Source organism: Schistocerca americana, chromosome 2 (assembly GCF_021461395.2).
Source record: "Schistocerca americana isolate TAMUIC-IGC-003095 chromosome 2, iqSchAmer2.1, whole genome shotgun sequence".
Classification (NCBI taxonomy): Eukaryota; Metazoa; Arthropoda; class Insecta; order Orthoptera; family Acrididae; genus Schistocerca; species Schistocerca americana.
In genome coordinates, this window is record NC_060120.1 from 353,333,537 (window position 1) to 353,350,782 (window position 17,246).

Consider the following 17,246-nt stretch of genomic DNA (forward strand, 5'->3'; position numbering starts at 1 on the left):
ACACCTCCTGACAAACGGACGGAGGGACCAATCAGCACTTTCGGAAGGTATCAGCTCGGGTAATCACCCCTCCCTGGGCCTGGCCGTTACCAGGGGGTACGTACGTGTCCTACCTGTCTACCCGGGGCGGGGAATTACGCTTTACCCCGTCACCGGCTACGCATGGAAGTGCGTGGGTCGGCCTTCATACACGCACAGGGAGGAAGAAAGAGAAAGGGAAAGGAAAGAAGAGAGGTCTCAAACGCCGCAGCGGAGAAAAGGGTAAAGAGAAGAGGTAAGGAAAAGAGAAGGACAAAGGAAGGATGAAGACATACAAGCAAGGAAGGCGAAGAATGCGGTACATTTACAAGCGTCCTTCTCCGGACGTAGGCACAAACCATACTCCCAGAGGGGGAGAAAGGGAAGGAAAGAGCCAGAGGTGGGGAGGGGGGGGCGAAGATGGGGGATGGGGAAGGATGCGGAAAGGGAAGGTATGCAGCCCGGAAAGGAAGGAAGGCCACATTAGCTTGGGGTCCCGTGCTCGCTACGCACGTATCCACAAGAGTGTTGTGGATCCCCTGGGGGGGACGTGAGGGTGTCACCTTGGCGGTTGCCAAGTGACAGTTGGGAAAAAGGCACTACTACAGGGGACAGAAGCAAGAGGATCCTACTCCATGGTGTCCACAGAAGCATCAGCTTTCTTGTGCGGTTGGTCTGTGGAGTCCAATGCTGAAAAGCAGTTGTTGCTGCACACCAGCAATGCAGATACTGGCCGGGCTAAGGCGTCACGTGCCGATACCATCAAAGAGGATCTTTGAGGTGGTGAAGGGGAAGACCGTTTGCCTTTGGAGGACTACTTCGAGCCTTAGATGAAGACTTGGGTGTTGTTTGGCTGGAGGGACGGAGGAAGTTTTCACGGGAGTACTCCTGTCCTTGCCGGTCTACTGACTGTGTTGCTGGTGGTTTCACCCCTTGAGGCAAGAGTTTGACGGCTTGTTGCACAGCTGGACGGGGGGATGGCAATGCTACCTTGACACTGGGCAATTTCACAACCTCAGAGCTGAATTGGGGGTCGCATGTCTGCGTGGCCATGTCCTTCATGGAATGAGGGGTAACAAGTACAGAACTATAGGTACCAGATGGGAGAACACAGGGTTTGCGACTAGCCAGTAACTTGCGAGCAATGGGATAAGACACCTTTTCCTTTACCCGGATGTCTTGAACAGCCCACTCATCAAGATACACTGGACACTCCTGAGAGCCGGAGGCATGGCTGCCATTGCAGTTGATTCAGCAGGGAGGAGGAGGTGGACAATCACCCTCCTGCGCATCCCTACCACAGGTGACACATATGGCTGGGTGTCAACAAGACATTCTAGTGTGGTTAAAACAATGTCACTGGTAGCAGCTAGAGATGGGTCGTTCACGAACTAATGGGTCCAAAGGGACGGTTCACCAAGATGAACGGAAAGAGCGAGTAATGAATTCTAAGGAACGGTCTTTCGTAGTTCACTTCAGTTGCGGCTTTCTACTTATCGTTCCAGGGAACAGGATACAGTCAGTCTCATTCCAGACTCAGTCCCGTTCCCGTCTGTCTCAGTATCGGTCACGGCTTTTTACTTCTAGTTCCTGGGGATGGGAAACGGTCAGCCTCATTCCCGTTGTGGCAATTCAGCCAGTCTTGTTCCAGCCTCGGTCCCATTCCCATCTGTCTCGGTCTCACTCGGCTGGACTCTTCCTTCTTCGCGTGGCCACTCATCCCAGTTCCACTGGGGACTGCTCATAGTTAGTTCAGTATAGAGTAGTAGTTCGTTTCGTTCACTTTGCACGCCCGTTATAGATCTGTTTCAAACCTTTTTTGAACTCTGAATTTCTGGTTCTTTTCGTATTCTATTCAGCGTCCACGAATGGTAATTAAAATGTATTTCATAATTACGTAAATTACATAAAAATTACTTGGTATGTAATACATAAATCTTTTCAGGTAAAAAAACTGCATATCAGCTTACTTCACTATTTCAATAAACAGTAAAAGAAATACTTGTAGAAACGCAAGATTTTCTTGTTATTACACATGCAGACGAAGTCAGCAAGGCACACACAAGTGGCCATTTTCAGTCTTTTTTTTATCCATGGTAAAAGAGCATGTTGATTGTCATGGAAGGCAGAATGACTTACAACTAAATGAAGCCCGCACTCCATAATCTAGTGTCTGGTGTCACATTCTGTAAAGAGAATATGATAACTTCTACAATATTACTTTAGTGGTACAGGATGGCACACGAAAGATCGGCCAGACTGCTCCTTGTCACCCACCAATCATAATCTATTGTTTCGAAGTTGTCGTTTGCATTAGCTTATTTGTTATTTCTTCACTGCCTAATTATCACATGTTTATCTATTCTACTCATAGTGGTCAACAAATCGTGCATAATTGGTGAGCAGTCTGTACTCGGGACAATTTTTCATGCACCACCCCATATTATTTCACTGTGATTAGCCCCATAACGCTACAGTTGGCTAAACGAGATGGAGTCATGAAAATTACGAGTGTGTGAGAATTCTGTTACGAATAAAAACTCTGTACTCCAGGGGCGAGGCAAGTGCCCGCTCTTGGCGCCTTCCATCGTCTATCACCTATGCTACTAATTTCCAATTTTTCATGAGAAACATACACCAAGTAAAAATGAACAGTGAATGAGTAAAAATTAACAGTTCCCAAAAAAAGAGTTACCACCAGTGAACTAGTTCCCAAGGATGAATGAGTTTGCCCATCTCTAGTAGCAGCGCATCAGGTCTCTGTTAAGACTGTTGAGCAGCCTGGTGTAAATTACACCAAGGGAAGAATTCAAAGTTCTGTGGGCCTTGACACAAACAAGGTAACTATGGAGAAGCGAGGCAGCAAGCAGTTGTTGTGCTTGAGAATCAGAAGTGGTCTCCAAAAGCAAAGGGCCAATCCATAAACTAAAACAGGATTTCACAGGGCCAGCAATTGCATCTACACCTTTCCGAACCACAAACACAGTACGTGAAACCATGAGGAACCGTGGTGCAGAAGGGAGGGTCTTTGAATCATTAGCCTCGTTGCGTTTATGTGTTGTAGAAGTTGAGTGGGAAGATGATTGACTCATCGCGAGGAAATCCCCCTTGATTGCCAGCATCTCCAACAGCACGCTCCTTCCAACTGGGGGCCCCCTGCACAAGGGGGTGCACCCACCTTAGGTGATTGTTCACACCTCCCGAACACCTGACAGAGGGACCAATTGGCAGTTTGGGAAGGTTACAGCACAGGAAATCACCCCCTCCCTGGGCCTGGCCTGTACCAGGGGGTACGTACAAACCCTACCTGTCGACCCGGGGCTGGGAATTACGCGTTACCCAGTCACCTGTTGTGAGTCTAGACGCGTGGGCTGGCTTTCAGGAGTGCACAGGGAGGAAGAAGAAAAAAGAGGCTCCTCTAATGCCGAAGCGGAGGAAAGAGAGAAGAAGGGAGACAAAGAAAGGAAAAGGGAGCAAAAAACAAAGGTGAGACTGTTCGCACATCAGTGACAGAATGCAGAACATACCCCCAGACATGTTCCCCAAGGGAGGGGAAAAAGAATAGCTAGAGGATAGCCATGCAGCTGGGAAGGGGAAAAATGCTGCAAAGGCTGGGGCTCTGTGGTAGCCAAGCACAAACCTGCCAAAGAGGGGTGAGCCCCATGATGGAATGAAAATTTGTGCCAGAATGGCACTCAAACCCATATCTTCTACTTACTGTGAGTGGTCATCTTAACCACTTAAGCTATCCACACACACTTCCTTGTCTGATCGGGCCAGGGAGCTTGCACGGAAAGCCGCAGTGGTTAAGGCGACTGCTTGCAATAAGTGGAAAATCCTGGTTAGAGTCTCAGTCCAGCACAAATTTTCACATTTCAGAATTGAGTAATACAGCAATACCCATTGCAGCTGATGTCATGACATTAGTATTCAGTGAATAATTTGGAATAATATTTCAGACAGCCACTGATCATAAAATCATATGTACATAATTTAGGTAATTTGCAGTCACTGACTCAAGATATATACACAGTTTCTAAGTGTAATATTTGTCTTATTGTGTTAAATTTTTAACGTAAGAGCATACCTCTTACTGAGTCAATTATGAACACATTTTACATTTTTAAATTCACTGAATCAATAATTATTAAAAATATTGAAAATCAAAATTTTGTTGCCCCTGGAGGCCGTTAAATACGCATCCTGCAATGGAGACTAGGTGACTGTGGAACAGTTTAATCGTTTGGTAAAATATATATATATATATATATAAATATAATAGAGGGAAACATTCCACGTGGGAAAAATATATCTAAAAAGAAAGATGATGAAACTTACCAAACAAAAGCGCTGGCAGGTCGATAGACGCACAAACAAACACAAACATACACACAAAATTCTAGCTTTCGCAACCAATGGTTGCCTCGTCAGGAAAGAAGATTATGGAAATGAAGCTAACAATTGTTTGATGAAGAAATAATGACGTTGAAACCTGTGGGAAGCGGCTAAAAACGATCGGTGATGTGAGAAAAACGGAAATGGAAATAAAGCAAAAGTTATTAAAACTGCCGAAAAGGTTGTTTAATAGCTAAAAGGAACTGTTTGTGGGCTGGAAACGGTGGATTTTATAGCAGCAAAGCGGGAAAAAAAAATTTTTTTGTTATGGTTTCGAAGTGATTTACGTATTATTGAGTGTATATCGACGGGATAAAATTGTATACTGGATTACGGTAAAAAAGGGAGAAGGTGAATAGAAAGTGTATATCGACTAGATTATGGAAATGAAGCTAACAATTGTTTGATGAAGAAATAATGACTGACGAGGCAACCATTGGTTGCGAAAGCTAGAATTTTGTGTGTATGTTTGTGTTTGTTTGTGTGTCTATCGACCTGCCAGCGCTTTTGTTTGGTAAGTTTCATCATCTTTCTTTTTAGATATATATATATATATATATATAGCTTTTCTTTCAAGAGTGCCAATCCAGTAAGGTACGTAGGAGAGCTTCAGTGGAGTATTTAGGAGAGAGGTCCTGGTGGGATTGAAGCTGTGAAGGCGCAATATGCCTGGATATTTCAAGTCCAAAAGAGCACTGTCCACGAAAGGCAAGGCTCGCGGTTTGCATACTGGTCTGCACAAAGTTTTAATCTGTCAAGAGTTTCAAAACCGTGCACTTTCCACAGCAGAGTGAAAAATTAATTCAGGTTCTATTATATTTGGCTTTAAGAAATCCAAGATGGTGAATAGGTGCAGTTTAAAGCTTTAAGTAGCTGTATGTCCCACCTATAATTCAACCAGTGATTAATAGCTCTGCAACTGTTCTATTGAACCTTCTCACTTGTTTCTATCATGGAACTTCTGTTATCTTGCAATACATAGCCTACAATTTTTCCAACCCATTACTGCAGTATTTTTTTTGGGAAATTTCATAACCTCACTGTAACAATGATGTTCATCTTAAAAGTGGCCTCTATTTTTTTAGCAAAATCAAACATGGTTAGTTATTTACCACTTCATTTAAACTGCTATATGAAAATTGATACACTTTTGCTTGCAATTTTATCATTTATCTTCACATTCTTACCCAGCTTACAGACTCAAACAAGACCACTGACATATAGCAGCAATGACCATCCTGTAACAAGGCATTTCACATTTGTTTTGATCACAAAACAGAGTGCAGAGCAATTGAACCCTGTTTTGTCCAATTTATGATCTTTTAACGTACTTAGAAATATCTGAAGGCATCACAGGGAAGACACCAAACGTGTTCAAATAACCTTGCATGGCTAGAGATTTTAATATGGTATCCATTTACTGCATACAAATTTTTGACAGTTAACAGTGCCAAAGACTATTCATGTATATGTCTGTTGCAAGCATGAAAGTAGAAACAGCACATCCAAGTTAGATATGCATATTCACCCAGTTTATCGACCTAAACAGACACACACAACAAGGAATATATCAATTAATCTGCACTCAACAACAGGCTGTTAGAAAATTGTGAACTAGGTCAATTGGACAAAAACGTCGAAGAAACTGGTCATGCTGGTATCAAAGGAACAATCAAGGTGTCGACCTTTATCCATTAAAGGTAACTACAGAAAAATCAAATCTGAACAGTTGGAAAGGGATCCATACCCACTGTGCCTGAATAAGAGCTCAGTGTCAAACACTGTGCCACCACACTCAGCACACAACACAAGAACTGTTCCAATCCAACATAAATGAATGTATGTTATAAAGAACCAGACAGAAATACATGTAGCTGAAAAGTATGTTAGACACACAACCCATGCCATTGTTTCACTTAATACAGAATTCAAATCATGCACAGTCATTCTAAATGTCACAGAAAGGAGCTTCCACTCACTAGCCACCGAAACAGACAAGTGGAATGAGACTTAATATACCTTGAGTCAAGCAAACTTTTAATCTCTATATCCAGTCTCATCCAGATGTGTGTTTCGGCAGATAAGGGGATACTCCCATCAAAAATAAATACTGTTTGTATTAATTTTTATATCCATTTTATAAACTACACTGATGAGAGAGAACATTATGACCATCTGCTTAATGAGATGATGGTTCCCCTTTGGAACAGCATATAGCAGCAATTCTAAGTAGTATTTTTTCAACAAGACCTTGGCAGGTTTCTGAAGGTATGTGGCACGACAGCTCATACAGTTCCCATATATTACAGGCCCATTGTTTTTGGGTGTAAGCTAACACCCAATAGCACCCAAAAAATGTTCCAACAGGCTCAGATCATCAAATTTAGTAGCCAAGATATCAACATGATTTAACAGTTACATTCCCCAAACAACTTTAGCATGATTCTAGTCTTGTGACAGACAATTACCCAGCCTGAAAAGGCAACAACCACCTGGAAAGACAAAGAATGAAGGGATGCAGGTGGTATGTAAATGTAGCCACAGCTGCTATGGTGCCTTCAATTACTAATACAGACACCTTGGAAGCCGACTTCAGGGATGCTCATGAACTATTTTGCCTTTTCTGAGACGCTCATATCCTTATGCTGATCCACAACACATTACCCTTTGCCAGCCGCTTATGTCAGCAGATTTCCCCATTTGCGGGCCATTCAATCCAGCAGTATAATAATTCCCCAGTATTCTCTCCTCCATTTATATACTTGCTTTGTCAGGTCAAGTACCAAAATGCCACTAGGTGGCAATCATCTGAGAGTGGGCGAGAGGTCATAATGTTTTTTCTCATAATTGTATGAGTACCAAGATGGGTGCTTAAGATTAAATAAGTCTTTCAAGCAACATTTAGTGAAAGTTATGTAGTGAGCCCTCCCTATATTTTTCATAGTTTATGTATGATGTATGTACACAATCAACATCAAAATACTCATCAGGTTTTCCATTATCTAATGTCTGAATTCAAAGTGCAGCTTTAGACTTTATAATGAAAAGTGCATTAAATATGGGGCAAATGTAAACATTATGCTACACTGCAGACCAATTTGTCACAAAAACTTTTATTTGGCATTTACACTCACTGGTATCAAATAATCATTCTCTAATCTAACATAGACCTTGGGCTACACTGCATGTAAGTCTGTCACCACAACCCAGATTTCATGGGGAAGGGGTCCAGCATCAGTCTAGCCAACAATTTTTGCCCCTTATAATGCAAGTCAACAATAGAAAAAGATGTGCTTCACTTACCTGGAGATTTTGACGTACTGAAGACAGTGGGACAATACAGCAAATATCTAGTTTTCCTCCAAGTTGAAATTTGATGAACTCAGGTGGGAATCCAGGCCAACCAACTGAAAAGAAAAACCACTTACACCAGCAACTGAACACTAGTTGCGCAAAATATGTTACTCTGCCTAGGAAATTACAGACAGAGGATGAGGTGAGAATTTAGCGAGCATTTATAGTTTCTAATTACAAACCAAGTATATACCTTGTACATGCAGTTGTTTTAGGGGGCAAATCCGAAATACTTTAAAGTAATTCCCCTACATTAAAAAAAATCAAGTACATAAATTTGGAAACACCATAGCAAAATATGTAAGTACAGCACGAATACCATCTATGACACAAGGTATTTGAGTCGACAGTAAATGCAAATATTTTGTCATTACAGAATTATCCAATTCCATCCATCTGCTTTGACCCGTGACACCATCAATATGACAGAAGTTGCTACTTCCAGTGTATACAAAATGACGACAAAGACGCCATTACATACATAAGTCAACAAACGCGAACAAAAACAGAAATGACACAATTAACATTTCACTCCAAAAATAAAACGAAACTAATGGGACAAATGCAGAGAATTGGGCATTTAGGGTGGGAACAAGCTACATATACGACAATACAGAAACACTGCACCATCTCAAAACAAATAATATTTTTAAAAAATTAAATTATAGAATCCTGCTACAGAAACAGAACCATAGGAATCGGACATTTCCCTTGACCTATATTGCTCTACTGCAAATACTGATACCAAAAAACCAACACCTACAACCCCAAACAGGGGAATCTGCCATTTCCCTTGACATATAGAGTTCAACCACAGCTATCAATACCACCCCAAAAAGTGGAACCAAAACCAAGAACACAAAAACCCAAATACCCCATATTAACTAGATCAATTAAAACACAAGCGACCTAACATAAATATACAACACACAAAACATCACAATTTCTATAGAATAAAACCAAAACAAAAATTACTTACCAATAAAAGCCTCCAGCAACACCACCTAGGTTGGCTACTGCCCCCCCCCCCCCCCCACACACACACACACACACACACACACACAAAACACCCCCATACACACGTCCATGGTCCAAGCCACTGGAACTCTAGTCAATCTCATGTAGTTGCCACAAACGTGACACCTAACATATTCAGAAACAATACCAAAAATCTGCAGAAACTGCACAATAGGTGTCATATCATAGGTATGATCCACTCAAACCTCACTGTCATATCCATTTAAAAAAGAGAGAGAGAGAGAGAGAGAGAGAGAGAGAGAGAGAGAGAGAGAGAGAGAGAGAGAGAGAGAGAGAGAGCGACTTCTTTCCACACAACAAAGACAAAACTAATCAGACCTGGGGAGGGGGGACGAAAAAAAAAAACCCTTAATAACTCGCTGAAACCCCTTCCACAACCCACATTATCGCACCAACTACCTATACTCAAAACCATGTTAGCACAATGACAACGAAAACTAAAATGATCCCAATACCACACACACTCAGCACGTCACATTCTCAACCAAAGGGCACCACCAAATATAACACGACAGCTACAAACAAAACCAACACAAAAGCTCCGTGATGTGGTGACATCATACATCACAATACTATTAAGTCGTGTCAAAGCAGGCAGGTGGAATCAGACGCTTCTGTTGACCCTAGAAGTTGCCAGGGTAGAACATACTAAGTTTTTGGGTGTACATATAGATGAGAATCTTAATTGGAAAATTCATATTTTGGATCTCCTAAAGCGACTAGCTTCAGCAACTTTTGCAGTCAGAACAATTGCTAATTTTGAGGACATAGAAATTAGCAAGCTAACATACTTTCACTCTCTCATGTCATACGGAATAATATTTTGGGGTAACTCAACACTTGGCAAAAAGTATTCGGTGCTCTAAAGGAAGTGGTTAGAATAATGTGCAGGACTAATAGTTACACATCTTGCAGACATCTGTTTAAAAGTTTAGGAATTTTTACAACAGCCTCACAGTACATTTACCCAGTAATGAAATTTGTTCTCAACAATATGGACCAGTTTAAAATCAACAGCATTCTTCATGATTATAATACCACAAGAAACACAGACTTCCACCATCCTATACTTAACCATCTTTGGCACAGAAAGAGGTAAAATATGCTCCGGTAAAACTTTTTGATAAATTACCATATGAAATAAAATGTTTTACATACAGCAGTAATAGGCTCAAAATAAAAATGGAAACCATATGTCCTTGACAACTCCTCCTATACCACAGATGGCTTCTTGAATAGGAATAAATAAATCTATAGGTATAATATATGCACTTTGTGCCACTTAAGGGAATGGGGTACGTAATATAAATTAAGCTTTAAAAAAATAATAATAAAAAAACCTTAATTCATGTGGGCTTTTCTTATGCACTTGGTACGTTCCACATTGTAGTGGTTACCATGAGACAGATCAATGGAACACAACTACATAATAACTAACCAACCAATCTTACTGGAAAGCATTAAAAACCACCTGTTCTTGCAAACCTGCGCAGTGACAGGCATACATTCTTTCTATCATCCATTGAACTGGTGAAATGAACAAACTTTTATACCCCCTCCCCCCATCCTTCATTGTACAGTCCAGTTATATTTACATCACTACTGAGATACTATTTTTACACTGCAGTAAGGTTTTTAATATGCTTAAATGTGTTAACAAAATTACTACCCCCCCCCCCCCAAAAAACAGTGACAGTCCCAATAGTATGGTAATTAAAATATGGAATTTATGAAAGAGTTGCTACACTAGTTGGTTCACTGGTCAAAGCTGACACTATTTCGTGTCCTTCAATATTTTCAGTTAAATGTAGACATAAAATTGCATGGGGGCGATGTGTGTGCATTTTCTGACCCCCACCCACTTTTCATGTTTTTTAGTTCATAATAACAACATTCCAGCTTAACCTAGACCTCTGGCTCTGTAACAAATAAGCCAACCACCAGTATATAACTTATGGTTTTTGTGTGTGTGTGTGTGTGTGTGTGTGTGTGTGTGTGTGTGTGTGTGTGTGTGTGGGGGGGGGGGGGGGGGGGGGGGTGTCCACTACCATAATCTACCCCTCAAATATTTCGCCAGGAATCTTGTTTACATGTCTATATAAGCTGATACAGATGACTGTAGGTAACAATTATGTTTAATCCTCGCAATACTGCGAAGTATTGTATTTTTATCAGAAGGTCTAATTAAAGAAAATTAAATTTCTGAAGGTGTATAAGATGCAATACTACCACTGCATTACACAAAAATTAAACGAGGAGTTCAAAGGGATGTTGCAACGCCATAAACTGCATTATGAGAGTACAACTGTAGGTGTAGATGAAATGAGTTATCCAAACAATGGGAAGCTGTCCCCTTCAACCAGACCGAACACCATGAAATATTTTTTTCCTCAGCTATCCAGCACATTAAATGTGTCTTATCAATTTTGAGAACAGGGATTACTACAGCATGACTTAATTGACCTGTGAAATAATGCAGAGCTTATAATTGCAAAACATTGTTTTCTCTCTTTTTGTTTTTGCAATATTGGGATTTCAAAGGAATATGAACCTCTGTTTATAGTATTTAATTTTGTGTTTGTGTCATGGTGTGATGACCGTTTGCTCCAGCGAGGTGCATGTGTACCTCATTTGTTCTACACAAGTACTACATGTCACGACTCTAGTATTTCATTCTGTAAGCTTTGAATTTTTAATTCCTTTGTTGTAACATAGTTCACACTTGTTTACTTGCTGTTTTCACTTTGAGAGAACTCAATGCAGCAACTCACCTGCTCTCACTATTCATCACATTTACTTGTGACAGTCATACACTATGTGATCAAAAGTATCCGGACATCCAAAAACACACATTCTTCATATTAGGTGCATTGTGCTGCCATCTACTACCAGGTACTCCATATCAGCGACCTCAGTAGTCATTAGACATTGTGAGAAAGCAGAATGGGGCACTCCACAGAACTCATGGACTTCAAACATGGTCAGGTGATTGGGTGTCACTTGTGTCATATGTCTGTACATGAGATTTCCACACTCCTAAACATCCCTAGATCCACTGTTTCAGATGTGATAGTGAAGTGGAAACGTAAAGGGACACGTACAGCACAAAAGCATACAGGCAGACTTCGCCTGTTGACTGACAGAGACCACCGACAGTTGAAGAGGGTCGTAATGTGTAATAGGCAGTCATCTATCCAGACCATCACACAGGTATTCCAAACTGCATCAGGATCCACTCCAAATACTATGACAGTTAGGCAGGAGGATTTCGTGGTCAAGCAGCTGCTCATAAGCCATACATCATGCCAGTAAATATCAAACGACACCACGCTTGGTGTAAGGAGCATAAACATTGGTGCCGGCCAGTGTGGCCGAGCGGTTCTAGGCGCTTCAGTCTGGAACCGTGCTGCCGCTACGGTCGCAGGTTCGAGTCCTGCCTCGGGCATGGATGTGTGTGATGTCCTTAGATCAGTTAGGTTTAAGTAGTTCTAAGTTCTAGGGGACTGATGACCTCAGATGTTAAGTCCCATAGTGCTCAGAGCCATTTGAACCATAAACATTGGATGATTGCTACAGTGGAAAAACATTGTGTGGAGTGACGAATCACAGTACGTACACAATGTGGCAATCTGGTGGCAGGGTGTGGGTATGGCAAATGCCTGGTGAATATCATCTGCCAGCTTGTGTAGTGCCAACAGTAATATTCTGAGGCAGTGGTGTTATAATGTGGTCATGGTTTTCACAGAGAAGGCTTGCACCCCTTGTTTTGCATGGCACTATCACAGCACAGGCCTACACTGATGTTTTAAGCACCTTCTTGCTTCCCACTGTTGAAGAGTAACTCGGGGATGGCAACTGCAGCTTTCAACACCATCAAGTACCTGTTCATAATCCATGGCCAGTGGTGGATAACATACCTGTAATGGACTGGCTTGCACAGAGTACTGACCTGAATCCTATTGAACACCATTGGGATGTTTTAGAATGTCGACTTTGTGCCAGGCCTCACCGACCGACCTCAATACCTCCCCTCAGTGCAGCACTCCATGCAGAACGGGCTCCCATTCCCCAAGAAACCTTCCACCACCTGACTGAATGTATGCTTGCGAGAGTGGAAGCTGTCATCAAGACTAAGGGTGGGCCAACACCATACTGAATTCCAGTATTACTGATGGAGGGCGCCATGAACTTTTAAGTCATTTTCAGCCAGGGGTCCAGATACTTTTGATCACATAGTGTATATTCTTACCACGACTCATATTCTACAACCAATGTATAATACGACAATTCCCAAGACTCCAGAAGAAAAAAGACATGTCAATGACTGGACGGAAAGTTCACAACTATGAAGAGGGAGATTTGAACCTCAATCTCCCACTTTACAGTCCAATACCGTTACCACACAACTACGACGCTATGGTTCATGCAATTCGCTCAATGCTCCACGTCTTGAATTCAGACCGTCAACTATTTCTATTTTGCTTCTTTTTTCACAGTTCAGTACACACTCCTTGTTTTCGTGCTTGACTATGTTCAGTTTTCGATGGGCTATCCACTGGGCCACTTTAGCACTAAATCTGATGGGGGTGCAACGGGACATTTTCCTTGTTAGCCAACACAATCTGTATCAACATCCATTAAACCTTCCTGGAGAGCTTTGTGGGTGAATATGTAAAGTTTGTTGGTGATTGTACTTTGTATTTTCATAAATAAAGTGATCTGTAGCGTAGCCCACTTGAGGTTAGGTTGGGAGTTTTTTTTTTTTTTGGAATGCGGCCTTGAAAATACTGATTAGTTGGTGTATTACGCAATGTTGCGTCATCGGCAGCGCCGCGCTTATCGGGCAGAAGATATCGCCGACGGTCAAGGCAAAATGAAAATGGATGTTATATTCGAAATCAGCGCATCAGAATTCACTATATCGACAAAATATTGAAAAATAAAAAAAATTTTAAAAAAATTGAAAACAATTTTTTTGATGTAAATAATTGACTGGGGCGAAAATAAATATCGTATTCGTAATCAGCGTATCAAATTTGACTATAATCGATCAAATTTTGAAAAAAATTGATAAATTTTTTCCGTACCTGCTAAACTGCATAAGTGCCCTAACAACGATATGGGATTTATCAAGGTAATACAACGCCAATCCATACGTACATCCAATCCAATATAGCAATCCTGCCAATATCTTACACAGCATACTTTAAGAGGTTAGGACCCGTCCTATCCCTCATCCTCTTAAAGCATGTTATGTAGCTTAAGAGATATATTTTGGCCTATTGATTGGCATTGTATTACATTGAAATAACCTATATCAATGACTGATTATTCATATTGAATGAAAGTGGATAAGTAAATCACTACTAAATGTACGGCACACAACACGTTATTGATTAGTCAATTATCAGCTCATGAGTTTGTACTGTGCCATTAAGTCTTCTGCAACTACAGGTCTAGGAAACGGTACATCACGTTCTCCTAAAATGAAAACGCCATGGCAATCTATGAAACACACAATATTTGAAAGAAAGATTAAGGACATGGGAATAGCTCAAAGAGGGGAAGAAATTCGGTCGTACCTCCTTCACAGGAAATATTCTATTTTCCTGAATAGATTTAGGGAAACGACATTAAATTACATCAGCAGAATTCATAAAAATGGGGCAACTTACTGTGAAAATTTGATTTGCAAGGAAATGCGCGTGACGACTGTTAATATCTTCGCCTACGAACTCCTCAAAACGTGGATACAACATAAACAAACTTACACGAGTATACGCCCATGCAATACACAGGCGACTTTCACTTATTTTAGACTTTCATGTGTCAAATATATCGATTCTTAATATCGACTGTAGTTCAGTATGAAAAATATATGTGATGAATACGTAGTTACTAAATAAATATCCGCAACAACAAAGTACAAGATAACTGAAAACAAAAAGCTTCATACATCTGTGGATCAGTTTATTTTACAACTGTTACACTCCTTAGTTTGACGCTCTAGTTCCTGCGAAGGTTGAGTAATCGCTGACATGACACATGAAAGTTCAGCTACGAAAGTTAGTATACAACAACAATGTACGAAAATTCATGTTAAAATGATATAAAAGTGAGGTTTCTTAACATCAAAGAAAAATACTTGTTTCGGCTCTTAATTGTATAACGTTTGCCTGAAATGATGTTCCTGAGGCGAGATTAAATTCAGGTCAGTAACAGTTTGAATTATCGTAAGAGAACTAAATATTTTGAAAAGTGGTGAGACTGCAATGGAGGGTGAACCCACAGCAGGAGGAGATGAGGAGGGTATCCTGCCTATACAAACCAAATCAGCATTTGCAGATTCTATTCTTGACCATCTGACAAATTTAAGTGTACGATCAGATATAGCTACCGAAAAATTAACGGCGATCATATGTACCTTGGGACCCGCATCGGCTCAGCCTGCTGTATTAGATGAAATGTTAGAAGCTGGAATGAATATAGCTCGCATGAATTTCTCACACGGTTCTCACGAGTATCATGCAAATACCGTTAAACTGGTGCGTGAAGCTGTTGCTAGATACAGCAGACGTATTGGGTTAAGGTGGCCTGTTGCAATAGCATTAGACACGCGTGGACCAGAGATTCGCACTGGTCTCCTCGAAGGTGGAGCTTCAGCAGAACTTGAGTTAGTCCAAGGAGAAAAAATAAAACTTACTACCAACGACGAATTTGCTGAAGCAAGCAACATTAATTCTGTATACGTAGATTACAACAACATTACGAACGTTGTGAAGCCTGGAGATAGAGTTTTTGTCGATGATGGACTCTTATCACTCATTGTGAAGCAAATCGAAGGTAACGAAGTGCATTGTGAAATAGAAAACGGAGGCAAATTAGGAAGCCGTAAAGGCGTGAATCTTCCAGGAGTTCCTGTTGACCTACCTGGAGTGTCTGAGAAAGACACAGCTGACCTTCGTTTCGGTGTGGAGCAAGGAGTGGACATGATATTCGCGTCTTTCATTCGAAATGCGCAGACAGTGCAAGACGTACGTGATGTACTAGGAGAGGATGGTAAAAGTATTTTAATTATTTCAAAGATAGAAAATCAACAGGGTATTGACAATGTAGATGAAATAATCGAAGCTTCTGACGGCATCATGATCGCACGTGGAGATATGGGTATAGAAATACCACCACAAAAAGTGTTTCTAGCTCAGAAAGCCATAATTGCGAAATGTAACCGAATAGGTAAACCAGTTGCATGTGCAACTCAGATGCTGGAATCAATGACAAGTCACCCAAGAGCAACACGTGCTGAATCTTCTGACGTGGCAAATGCAATCTTAGATGGAGCTGATCTAGTGATGCTTTCAGGTGAGAGTGCAAAAGGAAAGTTTCCTATAGTCTGTGTTCGTACAATGGCAGCAATCTGCCGCGAAGCAGAGGCCGCTGTCTGGTCGAAACAGCTGTGCACTGAACTAAGTTTTGATATCGCGCCTCCAACAGACCCAATGCATGCCACAGCTCTAGGTGCTGTAGAAATGGCGCGTCTTTCTAAAGCAGCAATGATTGTGGTGTTGACTGTATCTGGAAGGTCTGCCCATTTGGTGGCCAGATACAGGCCTCGCTGTCCTATAGTTACCATAACACGTTATGCACAAGTTGCCCGTCAAGCTAACTTGTACCGTGGCATAATACCACTCATTTATCAGGCTCAACCGAAAGAAGACTGGATTGAAGATCAAAATGATCGCATAGATTTTGCTATCGACTTCGGAAAGCAACGAGGGTTTGTAGAAGAGGGAAGTGCAGTGGTTATTGTTGCGGGCTGGCGTCCAGGATCTGGTTACACTAACACATTGCGTCTCAAGTACATTCTTTCAGAAGTTGAAGAATAAACAATAAGTGTTGATGGATTTGTTTGTAGCTGAATGTCTGATAAAAGAACGTCCGTGTGCTATTGGTGTTTCTTGATGATGACTAAACTGCAAATTATGGTTTGAATAAATAATTATTTTTTCATTGCTGTTCAGATTATTGAGTGAGCATAAACAGATCAGAAAAAATGCAATATTTATCGATAACGTGTCATTCTCTCCCTTTTCAGGCCAAGAGGAAATTTTACTTTATCCAGAAACCAGTATTCAAATTATTACATTTTTTGTTTTCAATGTAGCTTATGTAGTAAACTGTATAATTCTTTATACAACAATAATATATAATGGCTAAAAGAAAATATTTCCTTTCAAACCATATCAATGAAAAACGTCAAACATAGCCAAATATTTTAATTAATTTAATACTCACATTCTTGAGCAATGTTAAAGAAATGTCAGTTATGGTTCAGTGATTGCTTTATTTTGTATATTGCTAATCCAACTTTTCTTTCTTTGCCCAAATACTGTAGAAGATTTGTGTCAGACACTCAACATATGTTTATTTAGAAAGTGAAC

The 17,246-nt window shown here is 40.8% G+C and overlaps 2 protein-coding genes across 4 annotated transcripts in view; one reads left to right on the forward strand and one right to left on the reverse strand.

The window, feature by feature from the left end:
* The window catches only part of LOC124596081 (glutaredoxin), a 75,418-nt gene extending 60,780 nt beyond the window's left edge, over nucleotides 1-14,638 (reverse strand). For 2 of the 3 annotated variants that reach the window (XM_047135065.1, XM_047135064.1), the window contains exons 1-2: nucleotides 14,481-14,638; nucleotides 7,717-7,820 (exon numbers count right to left, since the gene is read on the reverse strand). The gene's annotated coding sequence lies outside the window, so the exon portion shown is untranslated. The remainder of the gene's footprint in view (nucleotides 1-7,716; nucleotides 7,821-14,480) is intronic. The other variant, XM_047135067.1, reaches the window with a different exon arrangement.
* A 439-nt stretch (nucleotides 14,639-15,077) lies between these two features.
* On the forward strand, nucleotides 15,078-16,691 carry LOC124594009 (pyruvate kinase-like). The gene has a single exon (XM_047132361.1). It carries the CDS (start codon nucleotides 15,078-15,080, stop codon nucleotides 16,689-16,691), a length of 1,614 nt encoding a protein of 537 aa, XP_046988317.1.
* The last annotated feature ends 555 nt before the right edge of the window (nucleotides 16,692-17,246 follow it).